Source organism: Suncus etruscus, chromosome 13 (genome assembly GCF_024139225.1).
Source record: "Suncus etruscus isolate mSunEtr1 chromosome 13, mSunEtr1.pri.cur, whole genome shotgun sequence".
NCBI classification, from domain to species: Eukaryota; Metazoa; Chordata; class Mammalia; order Eulipotyphla; family Soricidae; genus Suncus; species Suncus etruscus.
The window spans coordinates 1,755,795-1,778,325 of NC_064860.1; the positions used below are offsets into that span (position 1 = coordinate 1,755,795).

Sequence of the window (22,531 nt, forward strand, 5' to 3'; positions counted from 1 at the left end):
GCTTCTCAAGTACCATTGTCGTCTGGGGCCCCATTTCCTTACACGTGCTCAGAACAGGCCATGGTCTGGGGGTAAGCAGGTGACTGATGGGTGTCGAGACCCAATGAGCAAATGCTAGCACAGGTTACAGAGGGCCTAGGGAGGGAGAGGTGTATGAGATCTGTTGCCTGGCTGAGAATTTTGGCTCTGGGACTTGCATGAGCTTTGGCTTTAGGTATTTCATAGTGCTGGGTTGCGTCACCCTGCCTCGTGTGTAAGAGTCTTTGTGCAGCCTCCCTGTGCTGATCACAGCCTGGGCTTAGAAGTACCTTGAACATTGAGGGCAGCCTAGCATTCTCTCCTGCCCTGGATGGGGTGGGGGAAATGCCTATCTCAGAAACCAGGGAGAGAACAAGAAAGGGATGGGGGAGGAAGAGAGAGAGAGAGAGAGAGAGAGAGAGAGAGAGAGAGAGAGAGAGAGAGAGAGAGAGAGAGAAGAGAGAGAGAAGCAGAGAGAGAGAGAAGCAGAGAGAGAGAGAAGCAGAGAGAGAGAGAGAAGAGAGAAGAGAAGCAGAAAGTAATGCCTCTCAGGAACCAGGCAGAGGGTGTGTGTCCCCACCAGCGGCCCTGGGGGACAAGGCACAGCTTAACTGCTACCCCTATGGGTGCCCAGGGTTACAAGCATCTTCTGGAGGCAGCACTTCCAGCCAATTTATCCCCACCCTGAGACAGAGATGGCTGTGGGCAGGGCCTTCGGTAGAGCAGTGGACCGTCATGGGTAGAACAGTGGTTAGAGGTTCTAACTGAAGGGAGGTGAGGGCAGCTGAATAGGAAGGGAAGGGAGGTGAGTGGAGGTGAATGGGAGGGCCATGACAGCCAGGAGGGAGTGGGGGCTGGTCTTGGCGTGGGGGGGGGGCACTTTCCCAGTCTCCACATGTCCACTGGAGGCAGGGCAGGACAGGCAGGAGGGACCTGACCTTACTCTCGCTCCTCACCCTGCACCCTCTGAGCATGAACCCCAGAGACTTCGGTGTCAGCCTGGATGTGGTGGGACTGGAAGGGAAGGGCTGGCTTTAGGCCTGGGCAGGCCAGTGTGTGAGACTCAGGCACACAAGCCTCAGACCACGCTGTTTCACCACAGAGGGCAGGGTTCCAAGTGCCGGTGAGTAGGGACAGGCCACTGTTCAGGGGTGGGGAGCACGGATGGGCCACTGTCTGTGTGGGGGGCATGGAGGGCCACTCTGTCCCATCGTCTTTGGGCATTTTTTTATTCATTATTATTTATTCATTATTATGTTTCTTTCTATCTTGCATCTAAGAGTCATTCTGGGTCTGTCCTCCCTCTGATTAACTTCACTCAGCATGAGACCCTTCAGGTTTCTCCTTGTAGCAGCAAATTGGATACTTCTTCTTATGGCTGAGTCATATTCCATTGTGTACATATGCCACAATTTCTTTATCCACTCATCTGTTCTTGGACACTTGGGTTGTTTCTGTATTTGGGCTATTATGGATAGTGCTGCAAGGAACATAGGGGTCTTTTATCCCGTTTTTCTTCAGACCCTTAAAGGTATATTCGAAGAAATAGAGTTATGGGTCAAATGGAAGTTCAATTCCTAGATTTTTTTATAGGAATTAAAAAAAAATTTTTTTTTGGATTTTGATTTTTGGGCCACAACCAGCGGTGCTCAGGGATTACTCCTGGCTTTCTGCTGAGAAATAGGTCCTGGCAGGCACGGGGGACCATATGGGACGCCGGGATTCGAACCAACCACCTTAGGTCCTGGATCAGCTGCTTGCAAGGCAAACACCACTGTGCTAACTCTCCGGCTCCAAGGAATTTTTATATTGTTTTCCAAAAGACTAGATCAGTCGACATTCCCATCAGCACTGAATGTGAGTCCCTTTTTCCCTGCATCTGTGCCAACCCTGGTTGTTCATATTCTTTGTGATGTGTGCCAGTTTCTGTGGTCTGACATCTAGGTTTGACTTTTGTGTACGGTATTAGGAAGAAGTGAGTTTTTGTTTGTTTTTGCTTGTAACTGACTAGTTTTCCCAACACCGTTGGTTGAAGAGGCTTTTCTTGCTCCACATCATGCTTTTTGCTGGTAAAGGATAACTCTTTATAAATCAAAATTTTATTGATTATATACCTGAAGGTCTGTCTCCAGTTATTTAATTCTATTCCATTTAGCTGAGGGTTTGTCTTTATATTAAAACAATGCTGCTTTAATGACTACTGCTTTGTAGAACAGTTTGTTGAGGTTGGAGAACATGATACCTCCCATCTTCTTTTTCCCAAGGATTGATTACGTTAGCTGCTTGGTTGGGAGGTTATTCCATAGGAATTTCAGGAGTTATTTCTTTGAAAGAAATGTCATTTCTTTATAGGGACTACATAGAATCTTTACAATGCTTTGGGGATTATTGCCATTTCGATTACTTTAATCCTCTTTTTTTTTTTTTTTATTTTTTTTGGGTTTTGGGCCACACCCGTTTGATGCTCAGGGGTTACTCCTGGCTATGTGCTCAGAAATCGCCCCTGGCTTGGGGGGACCATATGGGACGCCGGGGGATCGAACCGCGGTCCTTCCTTGGCTAGCGCTTGCAAGGCAGACACCTTACCTCCAGCGCCACCTACCCGGCCCCTACTTTAATCCTCTTAATCAGTGAACAGGGGATGTGTTTCCATTTCCTCGTGTCCTCCTCCTTTATTTCTTGAAGTAATGCTTTGTAGTTTTCTTTGTACAGGTCTTTTACTTCTGTAGTTAAGCTGATTCCAAGGTAGTTGATTTTCTGAGACACAGTTGTGATTGGGATTGTTTTAAAAATGTCTTTCTTAGAGCTGGAGTGAGAGCACAGCGGGTAGGGCATTTGCCTTGCATGTGGCCAACCCAGGTTGAATCCCAACATTTCATATGGTCTCCTGAGCCTGCCAGGGGTAATTTCTGAGCAAAGAGCCAGGAGTAACCTCTGAGTGCTGCCTGATGTGCCCCCAAAACCAAAACCAAAACAAAACAAAAACCCTTTCTCTTCTCTTTTGTTATTTGTATATAGGACAACCACGGGCTTTTGCATGTTAATTTTGTAGCCTGCTGCTAACTTTACTGTACAAATCTATTGTTTCTAGATGCTTTTTTTATAGTCTTAAGAATTTTTTAGGGCCCGGAGAGATAACACAGCGGTGTTTGCCTTGCAAGCAGCCGATCCAGGACCAAAGGTGGTTGGTTCGAGTCCCGGTGTCCCATATGGTCCCCCGTGCCTGCCAGGAGCTATTTCTGAGCAGACAGCTAGGAGTAACCCCTGAGCACTGCCGGGTGTGGCCCAAAAACCAAAAAAAAAAAAAAAGAATTTTTTAAATATATTGTCATGTATGGTATCAGCTGCAAATAGTGAGAGTTTGACTTTTTCCTTTCCTATCTGATGTATTTTTATTTATTTATTTATTTATTTATTTATTTATTTATTTATTTATTTATTTATTTATTTATTTATTTATTTATTTATTTAATTTTTTTGGCAGGCCAGCTAGTTTATTCATATGGAGTCTAAACCTTAGATCTCTGGCTTAACAATGAATGACATAAGAAACCTTGGAAGACACAATAATGTGGCATTAAATCAGAGCTGGTTTAAGTCAGTCATATAACTTCTAATATTCTGCGCTGGCAACTACAGCATGACAAATGTTTAGTTCACTTACAAAACCACATTTCATTTTTTTTTTTTTTGGTCACCAAATCGTAAACAGATCTTTAAAATGCGTTGTTTCACAAAGATTTTTGACTGTTTTAACCAAATACCCAGTGCTACCAGTCAAGTTCTAACTTCTTCGTTCCCCTGGAACATTTCTAAATGAGAAAAATTTCTCTTTACTCTGCTTGCCTTTTTGGGTACCTAAGAATTCAGAGAAAAGTTTTAAAAAATGAAGATTAACTGAGATGCCAAGAAAAGTTTTTATTGCAAGCACAGTGAACAGGAGATGTCTTCTCACACCAAGTGGCTGCAAGGTCTGCCATTCACTTCACCTCTGACAACCCTTCATTGGTTTAAAGCATATATTTTATTTATTTTTATTTTATTTTATTTTTTGGTTTTTGGGTCACACCCAATGGCACTCAGAGGTTACTCCTGACTCTATACTTAGAAATTGCTCCTGGGGCCGGCGAGGTGGCACTAGAGGTAAGGTGTCTGCCTTGCAAGCACTAGCCAAGGAACGGACTGCGGTTCGATCCCCCGGAGTCCCATATGGTCCCCCCAAGCCAGGGGCGATTTCTGAGTGCGTAGCCAGGAGTAACCCCTGAACATCAAATGGGTGTGCCCCCCCCCCCAAAAAAAGAAATTGCTCCTGGAAGGCTTAGAGGATCATATAGGATGCTGGGATTTGAACCGGGGTCTGTCCTGGGTTGACTGCATGCAAGGCAAATGCCCTACCACTGTGCTATCGCTCCAGTCCTCTGGATGCATTTTAAATATTTAGAGCAATGATTTTATCACTAATTTATTGGGGCAGAATAAACCGAGGGACATCTATTTACAGTTGCTGCCATTATGAGTGGGCGCATGTCCTTTCCTGTTGTGGAGGACCAGTGGTGTCAGCAAGGGTGGGTGTCCTGGCCCTTACTCTGATGTTTGTGATGATGATGATGATGATGATGATGATGATGTGTGTCTGTATGTTTGTGTGTGTGTGACATATTCCTGTGTGTGGTCCTTGATGTGTCTGTCAGCCTAGGCGTGCAATAGAGCTGTTGAGCAAAGGCCCATCTGCAAGGAGCAACATAGTTTTACATCAACGCGAGAAATTTTTGAGGCAGCACATTGTATTTACTCAGTAAGAGCTGGAGCCTGAGGTTGTGAGCGGTTAGCAGGTATTCCAGTGGATGATGCCGCAGGTTTGCTTGTTCCCGAATGTTAGGGCTAGAACCATTGTTTTCTGAGTGCTGCCTGCTGTCTCCCATTAATCCTGCAGCCACACATCTAAGACACTTTTGTTTTCATAGGACTGTCTTCATCTGTGGAATACAACTTAACAGAGTTGGAACAAGAACTTGAAAATGTAAAGACACTGAAGACAAAATTAGGTACAGTTATTTTTCTTTATTCTTTTTGTTTTTGTTGTTTGTTTTTGGGTCATACCCAGCAGCGCTCAGGGGTTACTCCTGGCTCCATGCTCAGAAATCGCTCCTGGGAGGCTCGGGGGACCATATGGGATTCCGAGATTCGAGCAACTAACCTTCTGCATGAAAGGCAAACGCCTTACCTTCATGTTATCTCTTCCGCCCCTCCTTAAAACTTTTATTTGCTTGAAATATTTAAAAATTTAATAAATCTTGGGGCCGGAGCTATAGCACAGTGATAAGGCATTTTGCCTTGCATGCGGCCAACACAGGACAGACCCCGGTTCGAATCCCGGATCCCATATGGTCCCCTGAACCTGCCAGGAGCAACTTCTGAGCACAGAGCCAGGAGTAACCCCCGAGCGCCGCTGCCTGTGACCCAAAACCAAAACAAAACAAAAATTTAAGAAATCTTGGGGCCAGAGCAGTAGCATAGCGGTAGAGCATTTGCCTTGCATGCGGCCAACCCTGGACAGTCTCTGGTTCAATTCCCGGTATCCCATATTGGGCCCCCCCACCCTGAGCCTTCCAGGAGCGATTTCTGAGTGCTGCTGGTGTGGACACCCCCCCCCCCACTCCCTAATTTAAGAACTCTTTATATTTTCACCAGTTTCATTCTAGCAGTTCTCTTTATGCTTTTTTTGGAGGGGGGGTTTGGGTCACATTCGGTGACGCTCAGAGGTTAAATCACTCCTGGCTAGGGGGACCTTATGGGATGCTGGGGGATCAAACCGAGATCCATCCTAGGTTAGCCACAAGGCAAATAAATGGCCTACCACTGAGCCACCACTCCGGCCTCCTCTATTCTTTTGTACTGTCTTAACCTGACCTGGCTGTACCTGAGACAGCTGTTTCTGAGATGGCTGTATATGAGATGGCTAATATCATTGTACATGAGATGGCTGTACCTATGGTTGTATCTGGGACATTAGTTAGATAACTGTGTCTGAAATGGCTGGACTTGATTACAGCTGTACCTGAGATGGCTGTATCTTGAGCTGTGTCTTGAATACTCCTCCTGCTCACAGCTGGGTCTGAGATGACTGTACCTGAAATGGTTGTGTCTTGGACTCTCCTTGCTTCTTCCTATTCTTTCTTTTATGATTTCTCTGGTCAGCCATGTTCCTGTTTGGGGAATGTTTGATCCTTGTCTCTCTCTGCCCCTTCCAAGGCCATCTGTCCTCATCACCCTGGCTCCATCCTTCCTTCTTGTTGGACTCATTTCTGGCTGTACCTTTGCATTTGGGGACCCTCCTCCTACACCCCTTCCTCAGACCCCACTGTTACCTGGTTCTGAGCCCTGCTTTCATGCTCCCTGCCTGTCTCTTATACTTGGTGTGGCTATCCCCTTTGGAAAATGAAACAGTTTCAATTGATGCCATGTATCTTTGCCCTCCTACCTTCTCTCTTACCCACCTCAGTGCCCTCAGGCCCCTTTCCTTCTCTCTCACCCCACCATCTGCTTGCTTGTACCCCTATACTGTGGAGTCCTGGACCCACTGCTCCTGCCCATCTGGGCGCCATGTGCCCTCATGAGGGGTTGTGGCTAGCATGGGGTGCATGGCAGCTTTCTATTCAGGATGAGCTCGGCCTTCAGTGACTCAGATCCCCTCACACAGGGATCATTACTGTTCGCGGCTGAGGCTAGCAATGCTTTGCGTTGGGATGGCAGGAAGGCAATGCCTGTGGCCTTAGGAGTTGGTTTGGGTTTGATTCGTGGTTCTTCATTCTCTGCTTCCATCTTCTGAGTCAGCTGTAGATGTCCCATGTGGTTGTTAACAGTGCATGTGTCTGGGCCAGTAGTGGCTCCAACGCTTCCATAAGCACAGAGCCAGACAAGACACTCCTTTCACATTGCTCAAAAGCCTTTTGGAACAGACTGCGTTCTCAGAAGAAATCCTCTGCTGGCTCCAGGAATTGGCGCCCATGCCCTACGCACCTGCTCCCAAGCCATACTTTCTCTGTTCCTAAAAACCAAAAGCAGGCAAATGTCTTTGCAGAGTCCAGTAATAGCCGAAGAAGATTGAGCTGTGTAATGTAATGATGTAACAGTGCTAGCCCTTTGTAAACAGGTTTTTATAGCTGATTGAAGAAAATGAAAAGTTTTGATTCTTGACAAAGATCCTAACTGTAACATCACTGATGTCATGGACGAGTGGGGAGGGTGCTCGCCTGCATGTGGTTGAGCTGGCTCGAACCCTAGCACCATATAGGCTCTTCTTGGAGCCTAAGCTCTGCCTGGAGTGATCCCTGAGTGTACTACCAAGTGTGGCCCCAAAACCAAAACCCAAAATTTAACAACAAAATGGAGATTGTACCTGTGAATTTGGGGTGTGCCTATGAATTTGGATTGCACCTGTGAGTTTGAGGTGCACATCTGGACATTGCTGAACCTCTGCTGTGTCTGGTTCCCCCCTAACAGAGAGGCGGAAGAAGGCTTCAGTATGGGAGCGGAATCTGGGGTACCCAGCCGTCATGGTCCTCCTCCTCATCGAGACGGTGAGTTCATCTGCCCAGTGAAGTCAAGCGTGTCATTTCCTGTTTGCCTGAGTATTGCCGGATGGTCACTGAGCCCAAGGGGATATGGCCTGTGCCTGGGTTGGTCTGTGGCTGCCCACCTAGCACCCCATTGGCTCAGTGTTGGGGTCCCTGGGCCAAGAGCAACTCCCGGGATGGCCAGCATGGGGGTCTCGGTCTCATGCCCCTCAGGACTTGGTGGTGCGTCGAAGCATGCGCAGCACTTCCTGCTGGGCTCTGCATTGTGGTCTCCCCCCTGCACCATAGCCTTCTTTCTCTCCAGTGTGGTTCTTTCCTCCTGTAGCCGGGTCCTCCCTCCTCTAGTGTGATACCATCCTCTCCCTGTTGTCTGATTCCTCCCCTTGTTTCACGTGATTCTCTTCTGCAGTTTGAGCCTCTCTTGAGCAACACGGTCCTCCCACTCCTGTAGTGTTCCTCCTTGTAGTGTATACTATGGTCCCTCCTTTCCTGCTGAGCAGTCCTCCTGCTCTTTGGAAGCATAATCCTTCCTCTCAGGGGCATAGTTCTCCCTCTTGGGGACATGGTCCTCCCTTTCCGGACACGACCCTCCCTCTCCTCAGGGCAGCCCTCCTTGAGAGCATGGCCCTTCTTTTTGGGGCATGATTCTCCCTCTCAGGGCATGGTCCTCCCTCTTGGACACACTGCAGCTGACGCCGCCTTTTGCCTCACAGACCATCTCGGTCCTCCTGGTGGCCTGCAACATCCTGTATCTGCTGGTGGATGAAACTGCCCTGCCAAAGGGCTCGCGGGTAAGGGGGCAGCGTGGGGGTGACTCAAGACAGGGCCTGGCCAGTGTGGCCAGAAACTGTGCTATGTGGGTCCAGTTTCCCCAAGTCTGACCTCTTCGGGCCCTGTCCTCACCACCCACTGGAGACATGCCCAGGATGCAGACCCCAGTGTCCGAGTGGCTGCAGCTGGCGGTGAGCTTGCCAATGTCAGGCACAGTCTGATCTTCCTCAGACAGGAGTGCCTCTGCCTTTTGGCTTTATTAAGGAATCATTTCCTTTTTCAGATCCCTCCTAAATTCTGGGTCAGCATAGACTTTGAGAATAGGCACAATGCTCAGGGCAATTTTTTTTTTTTTTTTTTTTTTTTGTGGTTTTTGGGTCACACCCGGCAGTGCTCAGGGGTTATTCCTGGCTCCAGGCTCAGAAGTTGCTCCTGGCAGGCACGGGAGGACCATATATGGGACGCCGGGATTCGAACCGATGACCTCCTGCATGAGAGGCAAACGCCTTACCTCCATGCTATCTCTCCGGCCCCATCAGGGCAATTTTTATGCCACATTTCAAAAGAAATTGGATACCACACCCTGTCCGTTCTGATTTGACACTTGATTCCCATGGCCCACTGGTGGAAGAAACACGGACTGTGGTCCCTTCTGCATAGCTGGCCTGGGCTGCATCCCTCCTGCTTGGCTGGCCTATGTTCCTCCTCTCTGGCGGGTCTGGACCATGTCCCTCCTGCGTGGCCAGCCTGGACCATATACCTTCTATGTGGCCGGCCTGGGCTGTGTTGCTTAAGTGAGCAGCTATGGGTGATGACCTGTGGCTGTAGTTCTGTCCCGCAAATATCCACAGGAAGTATTCTGTGGGATTTAGCAGTGAACATGTCTAGGTTGCTCTGAGGCACCCTTACCTGGTGTCTGCCGTCAGTGGGAAGGGATTGGAGCAGGTTGAAATGGACATGGGTGGGTCAGCGACAGGCTCTGTGAATGCCACTGCCGTGGTGTGGGGACGGTCTGGTGTGGCGGGGCTAGGTTTCTAAGGTGTGTGTCTCTCCTGCAGGGCCCAGGCATAGGAAGTGCATCTCTCTCTGCATTTGGTTTTGTGGGTGCTGCCCTGGAGATCATCTTGATTTTGTATCCTTTCTGGGCCACTCTGCTTCTTGTGGGCCCACAGGGGTTTCGGGGGACACATACGTGGCAGAATTCGCCCTTTACCCACCCTCCCAGCTACCTGATGGTGTCCTCGGTGGTTGGCTTCTACAGTCTTCGCATCTTCAGAAGCTTCATGCCCAGGAAGGATGATACGACTATGACCAAGGTAAGGGCAATGCAGTGATTGTGGGTGGCGCCTTCCTAGCCTCTCCTCATTCAGCCCAGCACACATCCTGTCTCGGCCCTGGGCATTTTGTGTGGCCCAGAATAACCCCCAGGTGCCCCATGGAGAGGGACTGCTTGGAGCTTGGACTCCCCTTTTTGTCCTGCACAGGCTTCACTCTCACCCGCATGCCAGGCCTCCTGACCCTGGGGAAAGCACAGGACACTTTGGCCCTGAGAACTAGAGGCTGGGCTTCCAGCTTGTTTGTTTGTTTGTTTGTTTTGGGGTTTTTGGGCCACACCCGGTGATGCTCAGGGGTTACTCTTGGCTATGCGCTCAGAAATCGCTCCTGGCTTGGGGGACCATATGGGACGCCGGGGGATCGAACTGCAGACCGTCCTAGGCTAGCACATGCAAGGTAGATGCCCTACCACTTGTGCCACCACTACAGCCCCTCCATCTTTTTGATTTTTAAGTTGGTTCAATGTTTTTTTGTTGTTTTTGTTTTTGTTTTTTGGGTCACACCCGGCAGTGCTCAGGGGTTATTCCTGGCTCCAGGCTCAGAAATTGCTCCTGGCAGGCACAGAGACCATATGGGGTGCCGGGATTCAAACCGGTGACCTCCTGCATGAAAGGCAAACGCCTTACCTCCATGCTATCTCTCCGGCCCCGTGGTTCAATGTTTTATTTAGATGGAATTGATTGTTGGTTTGGGGACCACACCCAATGGTGCTCAGGACTCACTCCTGGCTCTGCTCAGGGATCCTTGAGTTCAGGGACCATGCAGAATGCTGAGACCGCTCATTAACCATTAGGAGTAGGTATCCCATAGGTGCTCTTATCCCTGGAGACACTTGGAAGTGCTGGAGGATGAGTTCTCCCGTACACCTGTTATCTCCCCTGCCTGCCCTGCAGCTGGAGAGACCCAACTGTCCTGTTAGAGACTGGAAACAGCTTGGTCCTTCTCTGGCGGACTGAGCTTTTACAGCACCTCAGGAGGGAGGAAATGTACCTGCTGAATTGTGGTTTCTGCTTTTTGTTTGTTTGTTTGTTTGTTTGTTTTTGGTTTTTGGGCCACACCCGGCGGTGCTCAGGGGTTACTCCTGGCTATCTGCTCAGAAATAGCTCCTGGCAGGCACGGGGGACCCTATGGGACACCGGGATTTGAACCAACCACCTTTGGTCCTGGATCGGCTGCTTGCAAGGCAAACACCGCTGCGCTATCTCTCCGGGCCTGTGGTTTCTGCTTTGACTTCTCTTTGCTCGTGATTAGCTCAGTACTCTCTTAGGTTCCAAAAGACAGTGCTCATGTTTCAAGTGCATGGTTAGTGCTCTCAGGTCCCTGACAGACACTGCTCATGGTTTTCATGTGCCAAGAGAGAGCTAGTGCTCTCTTAGGTCCACAGTGAATGCCTTCATGAGGGTGGCCGTATCACTCGTGTCCCTGAATGTCCCTGAGTGCAGGCATCCTGCCTCCCTTGTGTGACTGCTCTGTCGTCCCCTCCCCCCCCTCCTGTAGATCATCGGGAACTGCGTGTCTATCCTGGTACTCAGCTCAGCACTGCCTGTCATGTCAAGGACTTTGGGTAAGTCATTGGCCTGCATGGCAGAGCTTATGCCTCAGTATCGGGGGTTCCCAGCACCCCTCTCTCTGAACCCTTCTCTGAATCTGTCCTTGGTAGCTGAAGCCATTGGTTCCCTCCCGTGGAAGCTCCTTAGAATGTTCCTTCCGGCCAGAAAGGAACATGCTGGTCCATCTCCAGGAAGGGGACAGGAGAGGAAACTCATGGAAAGTCTGAAAAAAGTAAAGCCAAGCTTTCAATAATATCGTTTAGCATGTGGCTCAGATACACTGCTATGGGGCGCCTCTGTCTGTGAGGAGCAGTCAGCATTCTGAGCCCCAACACTGGGGGACCCTGTCAGCTCTGAGCTCCTATACCAGGGCACCCCGTCAGCTCGATGCCCTCACACTGTGGAAGAGGCACCCTTTTGCCTTCCTTGTGTGCCCACTCTGTGCTAGTGTGAGTGTTTGATCATTTGATTGTTGAACTTAGCCATGAAGGCCAAGCCTTCCTGTCCTTGGGGAGCTGGGCTGGTGCAGGCCATGGCCCTGCTGTTAGCTGAACATCCTGCCAGAGATCACCCTTGGTCGGGTCCATTCCCTTCTCCGGATTTGGATCTGCAGTGCCCCTCAGCACAGCATTGGCTCCTGGCGGGATTTCTCGGGCCCCCAGGTGCCATTTGGCCCACCCCTGGTCTCTTTTGTTGGTGGGGAGGCCGCCATCTGGGCGCAGGCGGGAGAAGAAAGGCGGCTCTCATGGAGAAGTCCAGGCTGCAAGGAACGTGGGATGTCCGTGTAGACAGGAGGGAGCCGCACACCGCGTTTGCTGAGCGCTTCTTGCCTTTGTGCCACTTCATAGGACACGTCATTGTTCTGACATCTGCTTGTGGGGCGCTAATCTGGAGAGTGCCCAAGGAGGCACTTTGGAAACCTGATTTGTAGCTAAATGTTATCCCAGTATTATGATAGCCCAAGGAGTCATGTCCCTGTGATACAGCTGCGTTGCCATTTTCTTTCTCATCTATGAACCTAGGATGCTCTGTGAAGATTAGTTGCTAATAGTATGATATACTGATTTTTTGAAAGAAAATTATATGCCGAGTATAGTTTCAATACAAAGAAAACACTAGTCAAAATTTACTTTTTGAAGATCAACAAATTAAATTCCCGAGCCGTTTGCCATAGAGATAAATAAAAAGGAGGGAAAAAAGCGAGATGAACAATTAGAATGCAGCTAACAAATGCCTGGGCCCAGCTGTTCAAACAGGATTACGGGGCGCATTAGGGTACAGTGAGTCAGGCCTCGCCGGCACCGCGCCTGCGCTCCGGGTTCTGCCCAGCGGCTCTGAATAGATGAAAAGAAAGAAACACGCTCAACAGAGTCATAGGGGCCTTTCACAGCGTTGAGAAAAGCACATCTCTCTGCCGAAAGGAGAGCTTTAGCTCCTGATGATGGGAAAGGCAAACTGTTTAGTTGCTTTGTGACTCCTCTGTTAACTCTTTAGAATTCCTGAGGAGCTAGAACGCGGGGTGCCCCGAAGCCCGGCCTGGGGAGGCAGGTTTGGGTTGCCCTGCAGACGGGTTTCGAGCATGAGCAGAGGGGGATGGGCCTCGCGCTCCCTCACACAGACCAGGGGCGTCCCCTGTGCCCGAGGAGCAAGGAAGGGTACAGTGGGCTGGCTGGGGGACAGCTCTGGAGGCGTGTCATGGGGCGAGGGCTTGGCACCAGCTCCCAAGGCCTCACGTTCTGCTGGACTGGAGCCACATACATAAGTGCCTGGTGGATTCTCTCCCTCTTCCTCTCCCCCTCCCTTACCCCTCCCCTCCTCCTCCTCTTCCTCTTCCTCTTCTTCCCCCTCCTCTTCCTCTTCTTCCTCTTCTTCTTCTTCCTCTTCTTCTTCCTCTTCTTCTCTCTCTTCTCTCTCTCTCTCTCTCTCTCTCTCTCTCTCTCTCTCCTCTCTCTTTTCTCTCCTCTCTCTCTCCTCTCTCTCCTCTCTCTCTCGTTTTTGGGTCAGTTCTGGCAGCACTCAGGGGTTACTCCTGGCAGGCTCAGGGGACCGTATGGGATGCTGGGATTCGAACCACCGTTCTTCTGCATGCAAGGCAAACACCCTACCTCCATGCTATCTCTCTGGCCCCACTCTTATTTTTTTTGCCACCCAGGTCCCTCCCATTTGCACCTGCCTCAATGGCATATACTTTTCTTTCCCCCCTTTTCCTCGTGGGCACTGCAGTTTGCAGTCTGTTCCCGAGGGGGGAATCATGCCTCTCATGGGACCTTTTTTCAGAACCCGCTTCTCAGCTGAACTCACCATGACCATGTTCCCCTGTCATTGTCCTAGCCATCTCTTTCCTGGCCTTGTCCCCTCCCCACCCTGTGGCAAGCATCCTAAAAAGTGAGCCTGGAGGGAAAGTGGTTCTTCCAGTAGGTTCTCATCTCATCTGGAACCTTTGTCCCAAGGGCGCTCAAAGGACGGAGCCAGGCTCCCTACACAAGCATTGCATGGCCCTGAGCACCACTAGGTGGAGAAAGACACACGCAGTCTCCTGTCCGTGGGCTCATAGCACCAGGTCTTCTGGGCACATAGCTTGGGGCCCAGAGGGGAGTCCTAGGAGGGAGCTGAGCACTCACACTCGCCCACCCCAGCCAGCCTGGCTTTGAGGAGTTGGAGTACAGGATAATGCTGATGTCACAGCGGTCCCGTGTGGCCCTTTCCAATGGGGACCCTGGCAGCAGGGCTGGTTCAGACCATCTCTAAACTGAGTTGGGGTCTGTGGCCGAGACCTGGGTGCTATGATATCTCCATGCCCTGAACTCAAGCTGTCCACAGCACCTGTGTCTGTGGCCAGCACTGAGATCTCAGAGCCCCCAGGAACTTCCTGTCCTCTCACATGTGCAGCCAACAGAATTGGCAAGAACAATTTACAGTTTTTAGTGATGTATTTTCTAGTTACTTTTTTTTCTTTCTCCTTTTCTTTTCTTTAATGTCTTTATTTAAACATAGTGATTACACACATGACTGTAGTTGGGCTTCAGTCGCTAAAACAACACCCCTTCACCACTGCAACATTTCCATCACCGATGCCCCCATCTCCCTCCTCCCATACCCCCTGCCTGTATTCGAAACAGGCATTCTACTTCTCTCATTCATTAACATTGTCATGGTAGTTGTTACTGGATTATTTCTCTAATTGCACTCACCTCTTTTTGAGGTGAGTTTCATATTGTGATGAGGGTCCTTCCGGCCCTCATCTCTGGGCATTATCACAATAATGTCTTTAATTTTTCTATAACCCACAGATAAGTGAGACTATTCTGTATTTCTCTCTTTCCCTCTGACTTATTTCACTTATGACTTAATCTCTCCTGACGGCTGCATAATATTCCATTGTACATATGGTTTTGGGGCCACACCCGGCGATGCTCTGGGGTTACTCCTGGCTGTCTGCTCAGAAATAGCTCCTGGCAGGCACGGGGGACCATATGGGACACCGGGATTTGAACCAACCACCTTTGGTCCTGGATCGGCTGCTTGCAAGGCAAACGCCGCTGTGCTATCTCTCCGGGCCCTCCATTGTACATATGTACCACAGTTACTTTAGCCATTCATCTGTTGAAGGGCATCTTGGTTTTTTCCAGAGTCTGGCTATTGTAAATAGTGCTGCGATGAATATAGATGTGAGGAAGAGGTTTTTGTATTGCATTTTTGTGTTCCCTAGGGCTGTGGTCAGCAACCTTTTTTTTTCAACTGCACCAAATCTCGCCAAAACCACGATTGAAATTTATTTTGAGAGCCACACAGGGTGCGCACTGACAGAAGCTAGGACCAGAGTCCTGCCCGGCACACAGAAGAGCCAAATTAAAAGTGTAAAGAGCCACATGTGGCTTGTGAGCCACAGGTTGCCGACCACTGTTCTAGGGTATATCCCTAGGAGTGGTATAGCTGGATCATATGGGAGCTCAATTTCCACCTTTTTGAGGAGTCTCCATATTGTTTTCCATAAGGGCTGGACTAGACATTCCCACCAGCAGTGAATGAGAGTTCCTTTCTCCCCACATCCCCGCCGGCACTTATTGTTCTTTGTGATGTGTGCCAGTCTCTGTGGCATGAGATGGTACCTCATTGTCTTGATTTGCATCTCCCTGATGATTAGTGATGTGGAACATTTTTTCATGTGCCTTTTGGCCTTTTGTATTTCTTCTTTGAGAAAGTGTTCATTTCTTCTCCCTATTTTTTGATGGGGTTAGATGTTTTTTCTTGTTAAGTTCGATTATCAGTAATTTGTATATCTTAGATATTAGCCCCTTGTCTGACGGGTATTGGGTGAATAGTTTCTCTCATTCTGTACGTGGCTTTTGTATCCTAGGCACTATTTCCTTTGAGGTGCAGAAGCTTCGCAGCTTAATATAGTTTTTATCTGTTTTTATCTGTTTTCACTTGTATGGAGAGTGCTGTTTCTGACTCGAAGATGCCTTTTGTCTCAATGTCATGGAGTGTTTTACCTATTTGTTGTTCAATATATCTTATGGTTTCAGGTCTAATATCCAGGTCCTTAATCCATTTGGATTTGGCCTTTGTGCATGGTGTTGGATGGAAGTCTGAGTTTGCTTTTTTGCAAGCGGCTGACCAGTTGCCCAAACACCACTTGTTGAAGAGGCTTTCCTTGCTCCATTTTGGATTTCTTGCCCCCTTATCAGAGATTAACTGATTGTATGTCTGGGGAACATTTTCTGAACACTCAAGTCAATTCCACTGATCTGAGGGTCTGTCTTTATTCCAATACCATGCTGTTTTAAGGATGATAGCTTTGTAATACAATTTAAAGTTGGGAAAGGTGATGCCTCCCATACTCCTTTACCCAAGGGTTGCTCTAGCTATTCGTGGGAGTTATTATTCCAAAGAATTTTAGGAGTGTTTGATCTACTTCTTTGAAGAATGCCATGGGTATCCTTAGAGGGATTGCATTAAATCTGTACAGTGCTTTGGGGAATATTGCCATTTTAATGGTGTTAATCCTGCCAATCCATGAGCAGTGTATGTGTCTCCATTTCCTTGTGCCCTCTTTTATTTCTTGAAGCAGTTTTTTGTAGTTTTCTTTGTATAGGTCCTTCACGTCTTTAGTTAAGTTGACTCCAAGATACTTGAGTTTGTGTGGCACTAATGTGAATGGGGTGGATTTTTTTTTTTTTTTTTTAGTTTTTTTTTTGGGTCACACCCGGCGGTGCTCAGGGATTCCTCCTGGCTGTCTGCTCAGAAATAGCTCCTGGCAGGCACGGGGGACCATATGGGACACCGGGATTTGAACCAACCACCTTTGGTCCTGGATCGGCTGCTTGCAAGGCAAACGCCGCTGTGCTATCTCTCCGGGCCCATGGGGTGGATTTTTTTTAATGTCCATTTCTTTTCTATCATTATTGGTGTATAAGATGACCATTGACTTTTGCATGTTAATTTTGTAGCCTGCCATATGAATTTTGTAGCCTGCTATATGAATCTATTGTTTCTAGAAGCTTTTTGATAGAGTCTTTAGGGTTTTCTAGATATATTATCATGTCATCTGTAAACAGTGGGAGCTTGACTTCTTCCTTTCCTAACTGGATGCCCTTGATATCTTTTTCTTGCCTAATTGCTATGGCAAGAACTTGCAGCACTATGTTGAATAGGAGGGTGAGAGAGGATAGCCTTGTCTTGTACCAGATTTTGGAGGAAAGGCTTTTAGTTTATCACCATTAGGAATAATATTTGCCATTGTCTTGTGTTAAATGGCTTTGACTATATGGAAGTTTCTTCCATTCCTATCCTGATGAGAGGTCTTTTTTTTTTTTTTTTTTTTTTTTTTGGCTTTTGGCTTTTGGGTCACACCCGGCAGTGCTCAGAGGTTACTCCTGGCTCTACGCTCAGAAATCACCCCTGGCAGGCTTGGGGGACCATATGGGATTCGAACCCATTTACTATTTACTACTGTCCTTTTGCATGGAAGGCGCCTTACCTCCAGGCTCTCTCTCCAGCCCCTGGTTTGGTTTTTGGGCCACACCCGGTAACGCTCAGGGGTTACTCCTGGCTATGCGCTCAGAAGTCGCTCCTGCGCTCCTGGCTTGGGGGACTGTATGGGACACCGGGGGATCGAACCGTGGTTCATCCAAGGCTAGCACAGGCAAGGCAGGCACCTTACCTCTGTGCCACTGTCCGGCCCGTTTTTTTTTTTTTTTTTTTTTGGTTTTTGGGCCACACCCAGCGGTGCTCAGGGGTTACTCCTGGCTGTCTGCTCAGAAATAGCTCCTGGCATGCACGGGGGACCATATGGGACACCGGGATTCGAACCAACCACCTTTGGTCCTGTATCAGCTGCTTGCAAGGCAAACACCGCTGTGCTATCTCTCCGGGCCCTGTTTTTTTTTTTTTTTTTTGGTTTTGGTTTTTGGGTCACACCCGGCAGTGCTCAGGGGTTACTCCTGGCTGTCTGCTCAGAAATAGCTCCTGGCAGGCACGGGGGACCCTATGGGACACCGGGATTCGAACCAACCACCTTTGGTCCTGGATCGGCTGCTTGCAAGGTAAACGCCGCTGTGCTATCTCTCCGGGCCCTGTTTTTTTTTTTTTTTTTTTTATTTAAACACCTTGATTACATACATGATTGTGTTTGGGTTTCAGTCATGTAAAGAACACCACCTATCACCAGTGCAACATTCTCATCACCAATGTCCCAAGTCTCCCTCTTCCCCGCCTGACCCCCGCCTGTACTCTAAACAGGCTCTCCATTTCCCTCATACATTCTCATTATTAGGACAGTTCAAAATGTAATTATTTCTCTAACTAAACTCATCACTCTTTGTGGTGAGCTTCCTGAGATGAGCTGGAACTTCCAGCTCTTTTCTCTTTTGTGTCTGAAAATTATTATTGCAAGAATGTCTTTCATTTTTCTTAAAACCCATAGATGAGTGAGACAATTCTGCGATTTTCTCTCTCTCTCTGACTTATTTCACTCAGCATAATAGATTCCGTGTACATCCATGTATAGGAAAATTTCATGACTTCATCTCTCCTGACAGCTGTATAATATTCCATTGTGTATATGTACCACAGTTTCTTTAGCCATTCGTCTGTTGAAGGGCATCTTGGTTGTTTCCAGAGTCTTGCTATGGTAAATAGTGCTGCAATGAATATAGGTGTAAGGAAGGGGTTTTTGTATTGTATTTTTGTGTTCCTAGGGTATATTCCTAGGAGTGGTATAGCTGGATCGTATGGGAGCTCGATTTCCAGTTTTTGGAGGAATCTCCATATCGTTTTCCATAAAGGTTGAACTAGACGGCATTCCCCCCAGCAGTGGATAAGAGTTCCTTTCTCTCCACATCCCCGCCAACACTGTTTATTCTCATTCTTTGTGATGTGTGCCATTCTCTGGGGTGTGAGGTGGTATCTCATCGTTGTTTTGATTTGCATCTCCCTGATGATTAGTGATGTGGAGCACTTTTTCATGTGTCTTTTGGCCATTTGTATTTCTTCTTTGTCAAAGTGTCTGTTCATTTCTTCTCCCCATTTTTTGATGGGATTAGATGTTTTTTTCTTGTAAAGTTCTGTCAGTGCCTTGTATATTTTGGAGATTAGCCCCTTATCTGTTGGATATTGGGTGAATAGTTTCTCCCACTCAGTGGGTGGCTCTTGTATCCTGGGCGCTATTTCCTTTGAGGTGCAGAAGCTTCTCAGCTTAATATATTCCCATCTGTTAATCTCTGCTTTCACTTGCTTGGAGAGGGCAGTTTCCTCCTTGAAGATGCCTGTAATGTCCTGGAGTGTTTTGCCTATGTGCTCTTCTATATATCTTATGGTTTTGGGTCTGATATCGAGGTCTTTAATTCATTTGGATTTTACCTTCGTACATGATGTTAGCTGGGGGTCTAAGTTCAATTTTTTGCAAGTGGCTATCCAATTGTGCCAACACCACTTGTTGAAGAGGCTTTCCCTGCTCCATTTAGGATTTCCTGCTCCTTTATCAAAAATTAGGTGTTTGTATGTCTGGGGAACATTTTCTGAGTATTCAAGCCTATTCCACTGATCTGAGGGCCTGTCCTTATTCCAGTACCATGCTGTTTTGATAACTGTTGCTTTGTAGTACAGTTTAAAGTTGGGGAAAGTAATTCCTCCCATATTCTTTTTCCCAATGATTGCTTTAGCTATTCGAGGGTGTTTATTGTTCCAAATGAATTTCAAAAGTGCCTGATCCACTTCTTTGAAGAATGTCACGGGTATCTTTAGAGGGATAGCATTAAATCTGTATAATGCCTTGGGGAGTATTGCCATTTTGATGATGTTAATCCTGCCAATCCATGAGCAGGGTATGCGTTTCCATTTCCGTGTGTCCTCTCTTATTTCTTGGAGCAGAGTTTTATAGTTTTCTTTGTATAGGTCCTTCACATTTTTAGTCAAGTTGATTCCAAGATATTTGAGTTTGTGTGGCACTATTGTGAATGGAGTTGTTTTCTTAATGTCCATTTCATCCTTATTACTATTGGTGTATAGGAAGGCCATTGATTTTTGTGTGTTAATTTTGTAGCCTGCCACCTTGCTATATGAGTCTATTGTTTCTAGAAGCTTTTTGGTAGAGTCTTTAGGGTTTTCTAAGTAGAGTATCATGTCATCTGCAAACAGTGAGAGCTTGACTTCTTCCTTTCCTATCTGGATTCCCTTGATATCTTTTTCTTGCCTAATCGCTATAGCAAGTACTTCTAGTGCTATGTTGAATAGGAGTGGTGAGAGAGGACAGTCTTGTCTTGTGCCAGAATTTAGAGGGAATGCTTTTAGTTTTTCTCCATTGAGGATAATATTTGCCACTGGCTTGTGGTAGATGGCCTTAACTATATTGAGAAAGGTTCCTTCCATTCCCATCTTGCTGAGAGTTTTGATCAAGAATGGGTGTTGGACCTTATCAAATGCTTTCTCTGCATCTATTGATATGATCATGTGGTTTTTATTTTTCTTGTTATTGATGTAGTGTATTATGTTGATAGATTTACGGATGTTAAACCATCCTTGCATTCCTGGGATGAAACCTACTTGATCGTAGTGGATGATCTTCTTAATGAGGCATTGGTCTGTAATTTTCTTTTTTTGTAGCATCTCTGTCTGGTTTAGGTATCAAGGTGATGTTGGCTTCATAAAAGCTATTTGGAAGTGTTTCCGTTTGTTCAATTTCATGAAAGAGTCTTGCCAGGATTGGTAGTAGTTCCTCTTGGAAAGTTTGAAAGAATTCATTAGTGAATCCATCTGGGCCTGGGCTTTTGTTTTTGGGCAGACACTTGATTACCATTTTAATTTCATCAATGGTAATGGGGGTGTTTAGATATGCTACATCCTCTTCCTTCAACCGTGGAAGATTATAAGAGTCCAAGAATTTTCATTTTTTAATAATTTTTATTCTGATCAAAGTGAATTACAAATCTTTAACAGTAATATTTTAGGTACATATGTGACATTAAATCAGGGGGACTGTCGTCACCAGTGGGGTTCTCCCTCCACCTCTCTTCCCCGCATGCATCCCATATCCCCTGCCTTTGCCCCCGGGGTACTAGTATATGTGATCCCCTCTCTGTATAGCTAGTTGTAGAATGGGTATCGATTCTTTTTTTTTTCCCTTTATTTAAACATCTTGATTACATATATGATTGTGATTAGGTTTCAGTCATGTAAAGAACACCCCCTTCACCAGTGCAACATTCCCACCACCAATGTCCTAAATCTCCCTTTATCCCACCCACACCCACCTGTACTCCAGACAGGCTTTCCAGTTTCCTCATTCATTCACATGATTATGGTAGTTCTCTGTGTAGTTATTTCTATAACTGCACTCACCACTCTTTGTGGTGAGCTTCATGAAGTGAGCTGGAAGTTCCAGCCCTACTCTTATTGTCTCTGAGGATTGTTGCAAAGATGACTTTTATTTTTCTTAAAACCCATAGATGAGTGAGACTATTCTGCATCTCTCTCTCTCCCTCTGACTTATTTCACTAAGCATGATAGATTCCATGTACATCCATGTATAGGAAAATTTCATGACTTCATCTCTCCTGATGGCTGCATAATACTCCATTGTATATATGTACCACAGTTTCTTTAGCCATTTGTCTGTTGAAGGGCATCTTGGAGAATGACCCATGTGCATTGGAGAAGAATGTGGTCTAGGTTTCTGGGGATGGAGTGCCCTACACACACACACACACACACACACACACACACACACACACACACACACACACATCCACTTCCATGTCTTTTTTCAGAGCTAGTATATTCTTGTTGAGTACACACACACACAACACACACATCCACTTCCATGTCTTTTTTCAGAGCTAGTATATTCTTTTTTTTTTTTGGTTTTTGGGTCACACCCGGCAGTGCTCAGGGGTGACTCCTGGCTGTCTGCTTAGAAATAGCTCCTGGCAGGCACGGGGGACCATATGGGACACCGGGATTTGAACCAACCACCTTTGGTCCTGGATCGGCTGCTTGCAAGGCAAACGCCGCTGTGCTATCTCTCCGGGCCCATGAGAGCTAGTATATTCTTGTTGGGTTTCAGCCTGGTTGACCTATCAAGGGGTGGCAGGGCAGTGTTGAGGTCTCCTACTATTGATTGCCATTGATATCTTCTTTCAGATTTGTCAACAATTGTATTAAATATTTTGCTGGTCCCACATTGGGTGCATATATGTTTAGGAGAGTGATTTCTTCCTGCTGTACATATCCTTTGATTAGTACGAAATGACCATTTTTGTCCCTTATAACTTCTGAATCTAAAGTTTGTGTCATCTGATATTAATATGGCCACTCCAGCTTTTTTTTTTTTTTTTTTTTGGGCCACACCCGTTTGACGCTCAGGGGTTACTCCTGGCTAAGTGCTCAGAAATTGCCCCTGGCTTGGGGGGACCATATGGGACGCCGGGGGATCGAACCGCGGTCTGTTCCTTGGCTAGCGCTTACAAGGCAGACACCTTATCTCTAGCGCCACCTTCCCGGCCCCATACTCCAGCTTTTTTAAGGGAGTTGTTTGCTTGGTTGATTTTCCTCCAACCTTTTATTTTGAATCTATGTTTGCTCTGACTGTTTAGATGTGTGTTTTTGTAGGCAGCATCTAGTTACTTTTATTACCCTGAAATTCTTTCTGTAACTTGTAAGTTACTCAGGACCCAAATTTGGAAAGCAAGCTTAGCTAGAAGCATTAAAAACAACTCTGGTTCTCTTGGATGAGCATGCTTCTTTCCTCATTCATTCAGTGTTATTTGCCACTGGGACCCAGCG

The 22,531-nt window shown here is 47.1% G+C and overlaps 1 protein-coding gene across 1 annotated transcript in view; it reads left to right on the plus strand.

The window, feature by feature from the left end:
• The window catches only part of LMBR1 (limb development membrane protein 1), a 71,343-nt gene that overhangs the window by 43,115 nt on the left and 5,697 nt on the right, over window positions 1–22,531 (plus strand). The window contains exons 10-15 of the mRNA XM_049785278.1: window positions 4,983–5,063; window positions 7,522–7,598; window positions 8,309–8,386; window positions 9,425–9,498; window positions 9,592–9,682; window positions 11,199–11,265. Coding sequence (XP_049641235.1) covers window positions 4,983–5,063; window positions 7,522–7,598; window positions 8,309–8,386; window positions 9,425–9,498; window positions 9,592–9,682; window positions 11,199–11,265 — 468 coding nt within the window. The remainder of the gene's footprint in view (window positions 1–4,982; window positions 5,064–7,521; window positions 7,599–8,308; window positions 8,387–9,424; window positions 9,499–9,591; window positions 9,683–11,198; window positions 11,266–22,531) is intronic.